The sequence below is a fragment of the Panulirus ornatus genome, chromosome 3 (assembly GCF_036320965.1).
Source record: "Panulirus ornatus isolate Po-2019 chromosome 3, ASM3632096v1, whole genome shotgun sequence".
Lineage (NCBI taxonomy): Eukaryota > Metazoa > Arthropoda > Malacostraca > Decapoda > Palinuridae > Panulirus > Panulirus ornatus.
Window position 1 is genome coordinate 42522096 of NC_092226.1, and position 18494 is coordinate 42540589.

Sequence of the window (18494 nt, forward strand, 5' to 3'; positions counted from 1 at the left end):
TCTTTGAGAAAGGCTGTACCAATGTGTATTTCCAGGAAAAAGGAAAGGTTTTGGCTGAAACAGAAGCGGAACAGATGAGCAAACACAGGCGCAAGCTCAGCGACGTTTCCTCAAAACACGAGGATGTATCCCCCCCCCCCCCCCATCTTGTCTTTGTTGTGGGGGAGGCAGGGGAAGACCCATGCGCCCTGCTAAAGTCAAGAGAGAGGAAAGTGCTTAGATTACACAGTACATCACAGGGTTAGGAAAAGTCAGGGTCATGTAAGGTGGAGTTCAAAGAGAAAAGCGAACCATAAAAAGTTATTTTTTCAATGAGTCGCAGTTATTGTACTGTGGGAACGAAACTGAAGAAATTTTAGTACGACAGAGTGTTAGGGATGCGTTTGGCTAAATATTGTAAGAAACTATTAATAGATGAAGAAAACAAGTTGTTGCGTTTCCTTTGGTTAAGGATTGCTTAATATAAAGATAACATACTTACATTGATTTCAAACAGACGACTGCGGAATGCGATGTCCGATTTACCAGGTCACTTGTCGGAATGGCCACAGCACCGGAGAAGGATGGACTGGAAAAAGAGGTAGTGTTAGAGGTAAAGTGGATATATACTTCTGTTTCAACAACAATAACCTATGCTATACGCTCAGCAGAAAAATAAGCATCGACATAGGAGAAACAATAATCTACTGGAAGTGAATACATAAATTTCTGCTTAGTCTCGTATTAGAAAAGTGCCAGTATATGCAAAGGGCTGCTGGATGAGAGAGTGCTGTTAATAAAGATGTATTTACAAGGTGTGACACATGAACCAAATGAAAGTGAGATTGTGCAACTACAACGCAATGGATTACAGGTATTAGGAGAACAGTTATGACAAATCTGAAATATGAGTAGAGGGAATAACGATTTTCGCCAGATCATTAAGAATGGAAACTGTGTGGGCTTCAATACACCATCTGCATGGAAGGAGTTCAACCATTCTCTGTGGTGTAGGTTCAAGTCTCTTACATAGAGGATCACACCTTGAGGATGTCACGACCTCATGATTGCAATCTTGACAGTCGAAGAAAAAAATTATAATATGTAAATTGCAGAGAGCAATGCATGAAATTGAGAAAAATTGTAATTTGGAAACAAATCTTAAACCAAATAACGTTTGAAGTCCTTAAAAAAAATGCTACAGATGTACCGGTATTATCAAACTCCTCCTTTGACTCAGAATCATAAGTAAAGATTATAGTTGATGTAAAAGTGGCTCCAGAATACATTATTAGACAGTAGGATTTCTGAGGTACCAAGCCGTACAAGCCGATGGTGCTCAACAGGAGAAAGGTTTCTAGAAAGACCACAAATGTTGGTGAAAAAGAGGGACGATTAGAAGGGTTGAGATCATAGAAAAGGACGGTACTGCAACAGCTTGTGTCCTTCCTCTAATGGCAACAAAGACAGACGGGACTCACAATTGTTAAAGCTAAGATAAACCTATGGGTCATTTTTGGAGCTAGGATAAACCTATGGGTCATTTTTGGAGCTATGATAAACCTATGGGTCATTTTTGGAGCTAGGATAAACCTAAGGGTCTATTTTTGGAGCTAGGATAAACCTATGGGTCATTTCCTGGGTCATTTCTTGGCCAACTTGTGAGCATGCATATCCTTTTCTCGTTTTACTAACGTTCGCTGGTGTATAGCTTAACCTTAAACTCCTGATATCGACAAACACTTACACCCAGTAACAAGATTCTACGGAGGAACCTATGAGGCGGCCGCCCCTTTCCGTTTCCTCCTTTGCAGCCCAGACATGGAAAGCGTCTGAGCTACTGCCATCACAGTGTTTGGCCGATCAGGTCTTGAGGCAGCTAGTGGTGATCTTTATGAGCGTACAGCTGGTGGTGATCTTTATGAGCGTACAGCTGGTGGTGATCTTTATAAGCGTACAGCTGGTAGTGATCTTTATGAGGATACAGTTGGTGGTGGTCTTTATGAGCGTACAGCTGGTGGTGATCTTTAAGAGCGTGCAGCTGGTGGTGATCTTTATGAGCGTACAGCTGGTGGTGATATTTATGGGCATACAGCTGGTGGTGATCTTTATAAGCGTACAGCTGGTGGTGATCTTTATGAGCGTACAGCTGGTGGTGATCTTTATAAGCATACAGCTGGTGGTGATCTTTATGAGCGTACAGCTGGTGGTGATCTTTATGAGGATACAGTTGGTGGTGATCTTTATGAGCGTACAGCTGGTGGTGATCTTTATGAGCGTACAGCTGGTGGTGATCTTTATGAGGATACAGTTGGTGGTGATCTTTATGAGCGTACAGCTGGTGGTGATCTTTATGAAGTACAGCGGGTGGTGATCTTCATAGGCGTACAGCTGGTGGTGATCTTTATGAGTGTACAGCTGGTGGTGATCTTTATGAGTGTACAGCTGGTGGTGATCTTTATAAGCGTACAGCCGGTGGTGATCTTTATGAGGATACAGTTGGTGGTGATCTTTATGAGCGTACAGCTGGTGGTAATCTTTATGAGGATACAGTTGGTGGTGATCTTTATGAGCGTACAGCTGGTGGTGATCTTTATGAGGATACAGTTGGTGGTGATCTTTATGAGCGTACAGCTGGTGGTGATCTTTATGAGCGTACAGCTGGTGGTGATCTTTATGAGGATACAGTTGGTGGTGATCTTTATGAGCGCATAGCTGGTGGTGATCTTTATGAGCGTATGTCACTTCAGGAATAAAACTGGTCCATTCCGTTACGGGAAACATGGAGCAAGAGGAACATGATCTTGATAGACCATTCTTTTCTTCTTGTTATTAAACGTAATTGTTCTAATCATTCACCCTCCCTTTTGCATTGACCATAAGCCTAGGATGGTGACTATATATCTCCAGTGAAATAAATATAACAGGTTGAAGAAAATTAATGGTAAAATTCACAGATTTTCTTTTTTGGGGGGAGGTGAAATATCAATTGGTAAGTTTGTTAACTTTTTTCGTAAGAATTAGAGATTGGTAGGACTGTAGGTATATTTGGTTATAAAAACTGTGGGTTAGTAAGACTGCAAACATTTTTTTGTTAGGAAAATACGGGTTGGCGAATCCTTAGATTTTTGTTAGTGAAATCTGTTGCTAAGTCAGCCTACTTTCTTGTTCACAAAATGTAGGTTAGTATGACAATAAACTCTCCGTTGGAGAAGTGTGGACTTGTATCCCTGTAAACAAAATTGACAAAATTTGTTAGTGATATATGAGTAGGCAAATCCATCTGCCATTAGTTTTCATTAAACATATGCTGGTAAATCCGCAAACTTTTTTTGTGCAAAATTTGAGGTCAAAGAATATTGTCAACGTCGATAAATGAGTTGGTAAAGTATGTAAAAATACTGTTGTAAACCCGCTGTGCTTTGAATTTTGAGAAGTGGATAAAACCTTTTAGCTTTGATAGGTAGGTTAAGGTTATAAATCCGTACACTTGTAAAACTGTCTTTCCAAAGCCTTGTACTTTATAGTTTGTGAAAAACGGGTTGTATATCTGTAGACAGAATGCAGTTTAAGATTCGTACAACTTTATTTGTGAAACATGGGTTGTAAGTCTGCAGACCTGCTTGTTTATCAACTGCAAGTTTAAAGAAATCGAAAAACTTTAATGACCCCGAGGGTCTGCTTCTAAACAATGGATATAACTGTGTGGACTCCAGCTGTGAGGCGCGGGTTGCTAAGTTTGTACACTGTAAATGTGGGTCGTAAGTGAACAATTTTTCTCGCGAAACGCTGGTTTTATCTCCACCTTATTGTGTATCATGGAATGTAAATCCGCATTTTATTCATTTAATAAGTTATAATTCTTTTAACGTTTTCCTGCGAAATGTGGGTTGTACGTTCGAATACTCTACAATTAAACATTGGATTCAAGTCTGTACATTGCCGAAACACTGGGTTTCATAAACATTTTTGTTTGTGGGTCGTATATCCGCATATTGCTTTTTGTAAAAAAAAAAAAAAAAGCTTTACGTCCGTGACTGGAGCCTTCAACATCAAAAAAAAAAAAAGTTCATGAAATGCGTTGTACGCCATGTAGCCTCCGTGTGAAAGGAACATTCAGCGAGCGAAATTTGTGATGGTATCCTTTCGTGAATATATTTTTACAGGATAAAAAAAAAACAATCGTTAAATTGTCGTCTATCTAGAAACAAATTCCTATTAAAATTTCATTCAATGCCTCCAATTTGATCTATTACTTTCACTGAAAAAGGAACATAGCTCCATTTTCAGAAAGGTTGTGCCACTCTACATTGAACATCCATTTTGGGGGAACCTTTCGTCGTCAGTGATGATGAGCTTGATATTGCCAGAGGTTTGTCAGGGGTCTCTGCACTCTGCTGGAACGATGAGCAATAAATACCGGGATGGGACAGCTAAGTTGCCGGACTGTGTTTTGGTATGACGGGGTCACTTCTCCCGGTGCTGTTCCCCTGAGTTATACTTCTCTTGCTCAACTTCCAGTTGTGCCCTCGTGTCTATGGCTCTCCTCTACCTTCACTGAACTGTTCTATGTTAACGTTGTCATGGCCTCTTAGGAATCCACATGTCGTCACTACGTCTCGTTTTCTACCTTTTCCCAGAGTGGGTGTGATGAGTTTCCCCTGTTCTCTTCTTAGCTTATTCCACTCGGGTGTGGCGACAATTTTTACATTCTTTGGATCATCTCATTTAATGTTTTTTTTCTTTAATCCTTCCCAGCAGGTCTGTGGGATATATGTGAACCAGTGTTCAGGCATATTACAGCTCTGGACAAATCTTCAATATGTAGATCTGTGCTGGAAATGAGTTCAGGAAATTGTGTACTTGCCTGGTGGTGATGGGGGGGGGGGGGGATGGAAGAAGAGGGGTGAAAGGGGGAATGAATGAGAACTAATCCAAATTTTTGTGAAAAAGAAGATCGCCGATATTGTTAAAGTAAACTACCTTTTGATGTTTTGATGTAAGTCGTAACTAGCGAAGATCATATCAATGTCAAGAAAGAACAGCAGCCTAGGAAGTGGACACAGGGCACATACTTCCGTGTGTCCTCAGTTCCATCCCTGGTGTATATATACCATCCCCAACACCACACTGTCCCTGGACCTAAGGATAAATGAGTAACCAAAATAAAATTTGCCTCCTTGTCGATCTTTCTCACAAGGACGTCTCATGCAATTTGTTTTGCCTGACAGATGTATCCAGTCTTTTCAGCACTATGTGCATCAAACTGGTCAGTGGTTATCCACAAAATCGACTCTATGGTTCAACACATTTATGTGCACACATTGTACATGCCTTACCATATCTGACATTCGTACTATACTAGTCAGATTGGTATATAAATATTACCAAGTGGTTAATTTGTGACGGAACACTCTAAAGTGATTGTTGGTCTATACCTATATCAGAAATATATAATTTTGCATTCAATGTGTTAAAGAAACTTTCAATATAATATCAACATTACAAAATATGAGGTTTAACAGCAAACATGAACCAACCTCATTATAATGGTATATGTTCCACTTTCTTTCCATCTACAAATAGATCACTGGCTATTTCCTATCTTTACATAACAGACAGAGAGTTTTACACTCTTACGTTCCAGTCTCCTAAACTTCCTGTTATGTTCTCTGGGTGATTACTCTGGTGCCGCTTTCAGTGTCGTCCAGCTGATGCAGAAACCCAAAGGCTGTTGTCGGGTTCTTCCTCTCTCTCATCCCCTCCACTGTAGCCGTCAGCCTCTCACTGTGGTTAGGTCCTCTTACAGTCCTAGTTACTCTTCTCCATCCCCTCACAATCAAATCTTTGTGCTTCTTCAGGTGCGGTGACCAGGACTGCAAGTCGCTGTCCAATCTTCCTCTGACATTGGTTGATAGCTTACCAAACATATCTTCATCTTTGTAAATGAATGTGATTTCTGTCTGCCAGCAGACAGAAGACAGAGGAACACGTCCAAATTATCCTTGCCCTATCTTACAAGACCAAAGGTTTGGTTATTATGCATAAACTTTTCCTGAAAACATGGCGAGTCGCTACACAAACTAATGCACCACTTCAAAGCACAAGTCAGGTTAGACGCATCTTTACTGAATAATCTAAATATGTGAATCAAAAATATTTTGGGTTAACTTGCTGCTGAGAGCGAGTTGTTTAAAAAAAAAAAAAGGGGGGGGGGGCTTTTGAAGTGACGCTTACGGAGGGGTCAAGCACATCTTTATTACAGCAAGGGGTAAAATTTTAGATGACAGACGCATAGGGGAAAGGGGATAACAGAAATAATCCTTTTGGTTCTGACGGACTTATAATGTGTACAGTGCACAGAGAGTGTGGCATTTTATGTGTAGCACTTGGATGACAGATCTTTATTCTGTTTGTCTAAGTTGATATACAAATCGAAAGAAGCTGTCACTCAAGAAAACTTGCCGGTCCAGATTAAAATGCTCATTTTCCTCTACCATTTATGCATTGCACTGAATGCCGCCATGCATCGTAACATTCAATTCAGTTCAGTTCACATGTGCTGAATTCAGATCTTTGAAACGTTACCTCCCTTTTTCTGTTGATGTATCAAATCAAATGTAATCTTGTTTGCTATGTAAGGTTACTGTAAATTTTTATATTGTTACTTCCCGTCTTCTCTGTTATTTTCCAGAATTTATAAATTCGATCTTTCAGTTCCTAAATTTTCACTTCCAAACGAGATCTCATTATCTTTTGTTCTTCTATACATGGTTGTTGTTCTTCTTCATCAGCTCTACGTAAATCAAAACTTTTATCACCACCGGAAAATAAATTTTTATCACTCAAAGGTACATAGTTTTCCATTTATACTGTATTACAGATGATGACCTACTATAATTTTTCTTCTTTCATATCTTCCTTCTACTTCCCACAGATATCCAGGCTTGGCAAATATCTTGGGTGAGTTCTGACTCTCTATAGATTTAGGGTTCTATTTAATGCTTAAGATCTGTCCTACACAAGGTCAGATTCCTTTATCTATACAGACACTTAAACTCATCGTTTACCTTCCATATCATGGTGTGGTGTAAATGTTTTGATAACATCATGTAACTCATAATAAAACCCACGTGACATCTGAAACATTAAAATAGGCATCTTAACTTTCATGTTTATATATAAGTATCGTATGCTATCCTTTAACTCAACATTTCACTCCCTCATAACCCTACCACTATCCAGTTATTCAAAACCGACAGATCAGTTTTGAAACAGAAAAAAAAGCTACTCCATATCTTTAGAGTAGCAATAATACAACATAAGGAGCGTACATAGAAACCCTAAAAAACGCGCGAAAGTCTAAATTATACAATTTTATTGTCAAAGACCATCTTAACTGCGCCCTCAAATACCTCAAATCACAAGTGTAGACAAAATGAAAACATTGATAAACATGGAGAAAATGTTTCTCATCTCGTTTGGAGAAAAGCAATAAACAAAATATTTAGACATTACTTTCATATTTATAAGGAATTAATGTTCGCGACGGCATGAAACCGCATTATTCAATACCTTGGGACACAGTACAGGATCAGGATATGATGCACACCGTTTTCTGTGTGTTGTGTTGGCCAGACTGACGTGTCCGAGAGACGGCCGCCAGGTGCCAGTGTTGTTGCCAGTGCCAGTGGCTTTGGCTGCAACTGTTGGCGGAGGAGAGGCCCTTGCCCGCCTGCCGGTCCGCTCACTCGACCTTCCATCTCTCGCTAAGCTGGAGGAGAGGCGGAAGGACTGTGAGAGGTCAGGATGGCGTCCCGGGACGGACCAATGGTGGCCGGGACCGATGGTTCCGACTTTATACACAGGGAGACCGTAGCCACACATTACCAGATTAGGTGAGTGTAACGCGATGCCTGATCCAACAGTATTCCTGGCACCTATTTCAAGGCATCTCGGCCACGTTTTCGCTACCGTTGTCTCTCATTCATTCATACGTTCCTGTCATATTCTGCGCTCACAATGACAACTGGAAATCAACAGCTGGTTGCTCAGCATGAGACATGCTTGGCCTGCTGTAGGGGGTGTTTTATCAGCTGCTGGTTTTGCTGTACTTGCCATTTGAAGGTAAAATAGTAACATGGGAAAACAACAACAACTATTTGTCACAGGAAATGGCATTAGTAATTATTTACACTGATAGCATGGCTAATTGGTAACGTTCAGTTTTGGTATGCCCCAAAAATAGTTTTGAAGAAATTGTGCACTATGTGGGGAATAGTATAATTGGCAGTATGATTTATAGCCATTTTTACTAATAGTATGAACATTAGGGAAAATGTAGAGGTAATAATACTGGTGAAGTTTGTAGGAACCACAAAAATATAGAGTAAATAAATAACTTCCCATACCAAATACACATTTACCTTATCTCTAACATACTTGAAAATTATTGTGATTGATAATCCCTCATTTACATCCTGGTTTTGGGCGCTGGATGCAGATGAATATAGTATGTTCCAGTGCACATTCTTTAGCATGTGTAATGCAGTAGAAAACAAAGTTGTTTGAACATTATGATAATTTCACTGAAAATTAAGGCAACTTGATTCATAGGCAAAAGTAGGTGAAGTTTTCATACATTATAAATAAACATCTATTTTAGCTCTGCATCAAAACTAGCTGTGGGAAAATAAGTGGCTACATATGTTTTAGGTGCTTGTATAGTTAATTGTTAAAATAGAACTACCTGCTGCAGATCACTCAAGTATTTGTACCTTGAAAAAAATGAGTATTTTGTATAAAACTTTTGTAAGACCCCCCACCTTGAGGATGGTGTCCTGGATTGGTCTCCTTATTTGAGTAAGGATATTGATATGACTGAAAGAGTACAACAGCATGCCAAATAACTAATCCCAAAAGTAAAAGAATTATAAACAAAGACTTAGAAGACTAGATATGCCAATACTGGAAAATAGAAGGAAAAGAGACCTTATTAAACGTTTACACTTATTAAAGGAGTGGAACTGAATGACAATACAAAACTGTTTGAAGACTAGGAATAATTCCAAGAGGGAATACACATAAACTTTATAAGAAGCAATGTAATAGAAATACTAGGAAGTATTAATCTTAGACAGTGGTGTATGACTGGAATGAGCTTTTAAATTACATAGATCATACAGTGTTTACCATTTTAAGATATGACACTATGATAAATTAAAATGAGTATTGTTATATACAGACAAGTACCCAAGATGACCAATAAAGCATTGATAGGTGTAACTTTAGTCTCGCACATTTCTACTGGTGTGTACATCAGACAAATTGTAGGGTTGATTAATGTAAAAGACTTTTAAGACTCAACAGAACCTTTGAAAACTTCATCTAACTCTCCTAGCTAATGTAAAAGACTATTAAGACTCAACAGAACCTTTGAAAACTTCACCTAACTCTCTTAGCATTCAAGATTTACCTTAATGCTCGATATCCTGTCAGAAATATACCTGTCACACTTCGTGAAAATGCACCTCTAATATGATGTAAGATGTTAACAAACAGATGCTGTATTAAATGGTTTAACAATTTTACTATCATAGGTTATCTTGATATTTTACATATACCAAGAAAATTAATTAACCCCAGATTTTTTTTTCACCATTCATTGACCCAAATTTTCCCTGATATGCATACCCTTTCTCACCTTACTTATTTAATATTGTTTAAGATGTAATGCTCTAACTCGTGCTCTGTTATTACCATCTTATTCTTTAAACATTACACTAGCACTAGAGAACAATGAAAGTTTTCAGATGGTGATGATACCAAGTTATTTTAGACAACTGCTGTTGTACTAGGTATGGGGAAGATGTGGAAGACTGGAAGATGTGACACAAACAAATTAGTATCTTGGAGCGATCTTAGGCATGTTTGTTAAGATAAAAGAGAAAGCAGTACAGGGAAGAAGAGTCACTGGGTCCCATTCCAGAATAATGAAGAGGATTAAAGGACAGCATAGTCCTTCCAACCCAGACCAATGCAGGTGAAACATGGACATGGTCACAGAGCTCATGAATCCAGGCTGTGGAAATGAGCTATTTGAAAGGACCTTTTGGTGTGACTAGATGGAATGAAGAAACTAATGAGGGGAACGTATGAGAAATTTGTTATAGCAGGGAATGCAAAGGGCATGAGTTGAGAAGGGGGGAGTGTGGATGAAACATTATACTTTGAGGTGGTTTGGGCATGTGGAAAAATTGCAGGACAGAGTTCACAAGCAGTGTGTATGACTATGATTAAAGGGGTTAGTGAGATGGTGACCACCTGTGACATGAGAAAACAGAAAGGAAGATTTCTAGAAAGAGGGAAATGGTGAAAGAATGCATGGAACAGTGCATGCGAGGGAGGCATTTAAGGACAGAGATAAGTGGGAGTTCCACAAGGGAACATGCTTCAGAGATGCAGACAGATAGACAGATTACCACTTCCTTTGATTTCTATAGATATTTACCTACTTTTATGTTAATCCCACATTTCCTCACCCCCCAAGCTCCAAAAGCCTCCCCACCTGTGACATTTTATTGGTGAAAAAAAAGAAAAAGAAAATAACTCCTTGCCATTCTTATTGTGTTCTCCACATACTACTTTACTGTTGGAAAACAAAATCACCTATTCCAAAGGTCTACCTAAATTGCTATTTTACCTAATAGATTATTAATATGGAAGAAAATCATATCATTAAACATGCCAGACTTAGTAAAACTATATGAAACATGCAACAGTCATATGTTGTTATGGAAGGATAAGTTCCTTTAAAAGTGGGTAAGGCCTTTAACAGAAAGTGTAAAAACTGGAACTGGGGAAAAGTCCAGTTTAACTCCATTCTGCTGTTAGCTTTGGATATTAAGTGATTTTCTTTCATATCTGTAGTGTAATTTTTAGAGAACAGAAAAGGCGTAGTGGAGCATGATTTAGTACATTGTATTTCATTTTGTGGTATTAAAGCAGTTGTGGGAAGGGCTGCGAAGATCAAGGAAAACTAAGGGACCAGTTATCATAAAAACTAAACAACTGAAAAAAGAATCTATGAAAAGCTTACTTAACTGCCCTTAGCTATACAATTGAAAAAACAAGAATCTATGAAAACTGCCTCTAGCCGCTGAGATTTATATTAAGAAATTACAAAAATTAATGTAGTATGCTGCTTGGAACTGCACAGAATGGTTGCTCATGGAAAAGGGGCACAAACATCCATTCAATTTGCTGTGTGCTTATGTTAACCTATAAATTGTGAATATGATCCTGAGATGCTTTTTTTGTGAAAAAACAAACTTATAAAGCATTTGTGTATTAACCAAAATAAAACAAATTTGATGAAGCATTTGCACGTTAACCCAAATAAAAACCAAAATAAAAAAATAGTAGTGTACTTTCCTCACTATTGTCATAGTAGAGTTTTGAAGAGAACACCGAGTTAGTTGAGTGACCAGCATACAATAATTTTTTTTTCTTAGGAAAGATTTCACAAAGATTTACTTGCAGCATTTAGATACACCTAACCTCAATACATAATTTTTATTTGATTGGTTGGTTGAATGGGCTTTTGGCCAGTCAGATGCCAGGGCTAGTAAGGCAGTCAATATCAACCAAAAAATATTGAACACATCCTTTAATTAATCAGAATAATTTTCAAACCACAAGCACTCTCACTAATTATATAGCCTATGACTTTATATTAAGTTGGTTGGTTGTTTGGGCTTTAGACCTGTCAGCTGCGTTGGTCGTTAAAGCACCACAAGCTGCAACCACAAATCAAAAAATCTTTAATATGTATATGTTAAACATATTCCAAACCTTCATAAACCTTAATGTGATTTCACTATGTATGTAGCCCTTGTTTGTGTAACTTTTTAGGAAAAAATTTCATACTACATGTGCCAGCCATGCAACACATACACACTCACACAAAATCTATATATATATATATATATATATATATATATATATATTTTTTATTATTTTGCTTTGTCGCTGTCTCCCACGTTTGCGAGGTAGTGCAAGGAAACAGATGAAAGAAATGGCCCAACCCACCCCCATACACAATGTATATACATACACGTCCACACACGCAAATATACATACCTATACATCTCAATGTACACGTATATATACACACACAGACACATACATATATACCCATGCACACAATTCATACTGTCTGCCTTTATTCATTCCCATAGCCACCTCGCCACATATGGAATACCATCCCCCTCCCCCCTCATGTGTGCGAGGTAGCACTAGGAAAAGACAACAAAGGCCCCATTCATTCACACTCAGTCTCTAGCTGTCATGCAATAATGCCCGAAACCACAGCTCAATTTCCACATCCAGGCCCCACACAACTTTCCATGGTTTACCCCAGACGCTTCACATGCCCTGATTCAGTCCACTGACAACATGTCAACCCCGGTATACCACATCGATCCAATTCACTCTATTCCTTGCCCTCCTTTCACCCTCCTGCATGTTCAGGCCCCGATCACACAAAATCTTTTTCACTCCATCTTTCCACCTCCAATTTGGTCTCCCACTTCTCGTTCCCTCCACCTCCGACACATATATCCTCTTGGTCAATCTTTCCTCACTCATTATCTCCATGTGCCCATACCATTTCAAAACACCCTCTTCTGCTCTCTCAACCACGCTCTTTTTATTTCCACACATCTCTCTTACCCTTACATTACTTACTCAATCAAACCACCTCACAACACACATTGTCCTCAAACATCTCATTTCCAGCACATCCACCCTCCTGCACACAACTCTATCCATAGCCCACACCTCGCAACCATACAACATTGTTGGAACCACTACTCCTTCAAACATACCCATTTTTGCTTTCCGAGATAATGTTTTCGACTTCCACACATTCTTCAAGGCTCCCAGGATTTTCGCCCCCTCCCCCACCCTATGATTCACTTCTGCTTCCATGGTTCCATCCGCTGCCAGATCCACTCCCAGATATCTAAAACACTTTACTTGCTCCTGTTTTTATTTAGTAATTTTGCTTTGTCGCTCTCTCCCGCGTTAGCAAGGTAGCACAAGGAAACAGACGAAACAATGGCCCAACCCACCCACATCCACATGTATATACATACATGTCCACACACACAAATATACATACCTATACATCTCAATGAATACATATATATACACACACAGACATATACATATATACACATGTACATAATTCATACAGTCTGCCTTTATTCATTCCCATCGCCACCTCGCCACACATGAAATAACAACCCCCTCCCCCTCATGTGCGCGAGGTAGTGCCAGTAAAAGACAAAAAAGGCCACATTCCTTCACACTCAGTCTCTAGCGGTCATGTAATAATGCAATGAAACCACAGCTCCCTTTCCACATCCAGCCCCACAGAACTTTCCATGGTTTACCCCAGACGATTCACATGCCCTGGTTCAATCCACTGACAGCACGTCGACCCCGGTATACCACATCACTCCAATTCACTCTATTCCTTGCACGCCTTTTACCCTCCTGCATGTTCAGGCCCCAATCGCTCAAAATCTTTTTCACTCCATCTTTCCACCTCCAATTTGGTCTCCCACTTCTCGTTCCCTCCACCTTTGACACATATATCCTCTTGGTCAATCTTTCCTCACTCATTCTCTCCATGTGCCCAAACCATTTCAAAACACCCTCTTCTGCTCTCCCAACCACACTCATTTTATTACCACACATCTCTCTTACCCTATTATTATTACTTACTCGATCAAACACCCTCACACCACATATTGTCCTTAAACATCTCATTTCCTGCACATCCACTCTCCTCCGCACAACTCTATCCATAGCCCACACCTCGCAACCGTATAACATTGTTGGAACCACTATTCCTTCAAACATACCCATTTTTGCTTTCCGAGATAATGTTCCCGACTTCCACACATTCTTCAACGCTCCCAGAATTTTCGCACCCTCCCCCACCCTATGATTCACTTCCGCTTCCATGGCTCCATCTGCTGCGAAATCCACTCCCAGATATCTAAAACACTTTACTTCCTCCAATTTTTCTCCATTCAAACTTACCTCCCAATTGACTTGACCCTCAACCCTATTGTACCTAATAACCTTGCTCTTATTCACATTTACTCTCAGCTTTCTTCTTTCACACACTTTACCAAACTCAGTCACCAGCTTCTGCAGTTTCTCACATGAATCAGCCACCAGCACTGTATCATCAGCGAACAACAACTGACTCACTTCCCAAGCTCTCTCATCCACAACAGACTGCATACTTGCCCCTCTTTCCAAAACTCTTGCATTCACCTCCCTAACAACCCCATCCATAAACAAATTAAACAACCATAGAGACATCACACACCCCTGCCGCAAACCTACATTCACTGAGAACCAATCACTTTACTCTCTTCCTACATGGACACATGCCTTACATCCTCGATCAGGGCCTAAACATGCAGGATGGTGAAAGGCACGCAAGGAATAGAGTGAATTGGAATGATGTGGTATACCGGGGTTGATGTGCTGTCAATGGATTGAACCAGGGCATGTGAAGCGTCTGGGGTAGACCATAGAAAGTTCTGTGGGGCCTGGATGTGGAAAGGGAGCTGTAGTTTTGGTGCATTATTACATGACAGCTAGAGAGTGAGTGTGAATGAATGTGGCCTTTGTTGTCTTTTCCTAGCACTACCTCGCGCACACGAGGGGGAAGGGGGTTGTTATTTCATGTGTGGCGAGGTGGCGATGGGAATGAATAAAGGCAGACAGTATGAATTTATATACATGTGTATATATATGTATATGTCTGTGTGTGTATATATATGTATACGTTGAGATGTATAGGTATGTATATTTGTGTGTGTGGACATGTATGTATATACATGTGTATGTGAGTGGGTTGGGCCATTTTTTTGTCTGTTTCCTTGCGCTACCTTGCTATAGCGGGAGACAGCGACAAAGCAAAGTAAAAGATAATAAATAATAATTCTTGAAAGCAAACACCTGATCTACACATCCTCTACCACTTCTGAAACCACACTGCTCCTCCCCAATCTGATGCTCTGTACATGCCTTCACCCTCTCAATCAATACCCTCCCATATAATTTACCAGGAATACTCAACAAGCATATACCTCTGTAATTTGGGCACTCACTCTTATATATATATATATATATATATATATATATATATATATATATATATATATATATATTTTTTTTTTTTTTTTCCCGCGTTTGCAAGGTAGCGCAAGGAAACAGACAAAAGAAATGGCCCAACCCACCCCCATACACATGTATATACATACGTCCACACACGCAAATATACATACCTACACAGCTTTCCATGGTTTACCCCAGACGCTTCACATGCCCTGATTCAATCCACTGACAGCACGTCAACCCCGGTATACCACATCGCTCCAATTCACTCTATTCCTTGCCCTCCTTTCACCCTCCTGCATGTTCAGGCCCCGATCACACAAAATCTTTTTCACTCCATCTTTCCACCTCCAATTTGGTCTCCCTCTTCTCCTCGTTCCCTCCACCTCCAACACATATATCCTCTTGGTCAATCTTTCCTCACTCATTCTCTCCATGTGCCCAAACCATTTCAAAACACCCTCTTCTGCTCTCTCAACCACGCTCTTTTTATTTCCACACATCTCTCTTACCCTTACGTTACTTACTCGATCAAACCACCTCACACCACACATTGTCCTCAAACATCTCATTTCCAGCACATCCATCCTCCTGCGCACCACTCTATCCATAGCCCACGCCTCGCAACCATACAACATTGTTGGAACCACTATTCCTTCAAACATACCCATTTTTGCTTTCCGAGATAATGTTCTCGACTTCCACACATTCTTCAAGGCTCCCAGAATTTTCGCCCCCTCCCCCATCCTATGATCCACTTCCGCTTCCATGGTTCCATCCGCTGCCAGATCCACTCCCAGATATCTAAAACACTTTACTTCCAGTTTTTCTCCATTCAAACTCACCTCCCAATTGACTTGACCCTCAACCCTACTGTACCTAATAACCTTGCTCTTATTCACATTTACTCTTAACTTTCTTCTTTCACACACTTTACCAAACTCAGTCACCAGCTTCTGCAGTTTCTCACATGAATCAGCCACCAGCGCTGTATCATCAGCGAACAACAACTGACTCGCTTCCAAAGCTCTCTCATCCACAACAGACTGCATAATTGCCCATCTTTCTAAAACTCTTGCATTCACCTCCTTAACAACCCTATCCATAAACAAATTAAACAACCATGGCGACATCACACACCCCTGCTGCAAATTTACATTCACTGAGAACCAATCACTTTTCTCTCTTCCTACACGAACACATGCCTTACATCCTCGATAAAAACTTTTCACTGCTTCTAACAATTTGTCTCCCACACCATATATTCTTAATACCTTCCACAGAGCATCTCTATCAACTCTATCATATGCCTTTTCCAGATCCATAAATGCTACATACAAATCCATTTGCTTTTCTAAGTATTTCTCACATACATTCCTCAAAGCAAACACCTGATCCACACATCCTCTACCACTTCTGAAACCACACTGCTCTTCCCCAATCTGATGCTCTGTACATGCTTTCACCCTCTCAATCCATACCCTCCTATCTAATTTCGCAGGAATACTCAACAAACTTATACCTCTGTAATTTCAGCACTCACTTTTATCCCCTTTGCCTTTGTACAATGGCACTATGCAAGCATTCCACCAATCCTTAGGCACCTCACCATGAATCATTCATACATTAAATAACCTCACCAACCAGTCAACAATACAGTCACCCCCTTTTTTAATAAATTCCACTGCAATACCATCCAAACCCATGGAAGCGTAAGTGAATCATACGATGGGGGAGGGGGTGAAAGTTCTGGGAGCGTTGAAGAATGTGTGGAAGTCGAGAACATTATCTCGGAAAGCAAAAATGGGTATGTTTGAAGGAATAGTGGGTCCAACAATGTCATATGGTTGCGAGGCGTGGGCTATGGATAGAGTTGTGCGCAGGAGGGTGGATGTGCTGGAAATGAGATGTTTGAGGACAATATGTGGTGTGAGGTGGTTTGATCGAATAAGTAATGTAAGGGTAAGAGAGATGTGTGGAAATAAAAAGAGCGTGGTTGAGAGAGCTGAAGAGGGTGTTTTGAAATGGTTTGGGCACATGGAGAGAATGAGTGAGGAAAGATTGACCAAGAGGATATATGTGTCGGAGGTGGAGGGAACGAGGAGAAGAGGGAGACCAAATTGGAGGTGGAAAGATGGAGTGAAAAAGATTTTGTGTGATCGGGGCCTGAACATGCAGGAGGGTGAAAGGAGGGCAAGGAATAGAGTGAATTGGAGCGATGTGGTATACCGGGGTTGACGTGCTGTCAGTGGATTGAATCAAGGCATGTGAAGCGTCTGGGGTAAACCATGGAATGCTGTGTAGGTATGTATATTTGCGTGTGTGAACGTATGTATATACATGTGTATGGGGGTGGGTTGGGCCATTTCTTTTGTCTGTTTCCTTGCGCTACCTCGCAAACGCGGGAGACAGCGACAAAGCAAAAAAAAAAATATATATATTTTTATTTATTTATTTTGCTTTGTCGCTGTCTCCTGCGTTAGTGAGGTAGCACAAGGAAACAGACGAAAGAATGGCCCAACCCACCCACATACACATGTATATTCATACACGTCCACACACGCAAATATACATAGCTATACATCTCAACATATACATATATATACACTCACAGACATATACATATATACACCTGTACATAATTCATAGTCTGCCTTTATTCATTCCCATCGCCACCTCGCCACACATGGAATAACAACCCCCTCCCCCCTCATGTGTGCGAGGTAGTGCTAGGAAAAGACAACAAAGGCCCCATTCGTTCACACTAATTCTCTAGCTCTCATGTAATTATGCACCGAAACCACAGCTCCCTTTCCACATCCAGGCCCCACAGAACTTTCCATGGTTTACCCCAGACGCTTCACGTGCCCTGGTTCAATCCATTGACAGCACGTCGACCCCGGTATACCACATCGATCCAATTCACTCTATTCCTTGCACGCCTTTCACCCACCTGTGCATGTTCAGGCCCCGATCACTCAAAATCTTTTTCACTCCATCTTTCCACCTCCAATGTGGTCTCCCACTTCTCCACGTTCCCTCCACCTCTGACACATATATCCTCTTGGTCAACCTTTCCTCACTCATTCTCTCCATTTGACCAAACCATTTCAAAACACCCTCTTCTGCTCTCTCAACCACACTCTTTTTATTACCACACATCTCTCTTAACCTATTATTACTTATTCGATCAAACCACTTCACACCACATATTGTCCTCAAACATCTCATTTCCAGCACATCCACCCTCCTGTGCACAACTCTATCCACAGCCCACGCCTCGCAACCATACAACATTGTTGGAACCACTA

The 18494-nt window shown here is 40.4% G+C and overlaps 1 protein-coding gene across 3 annotated transcripts in view; it reads left to right on the plus strand.

Annotated features, from left to right (window-relative positions):
• The first annotated feature begins 7561 nt into the window (after positions 1 to 7561).
• jagn (jagunal) overlaps positions 7562 to 18494 on the plus strand; it is an 87940-nt gene continuing 77007 nt past the window's right edge. Inside the window, exon 1 of one of the 3 annotated variants that reach the window (XM_071687446.1) lies at positions 7562 to 7877. In XM_071687446.1, the coding sequence (XP_071543547.1) occupies positions 7789 to 7877 (89 nt within the window). In that variant the 5' untranslated portion in view covers positions 7562 to 7788. The remainder of the gene's footprint in view (positions 7878 to 18494) is intronic. The other 2 variants (XM_071687426.1, XM_071687435.1) reach the window with 2 other exon arrangements.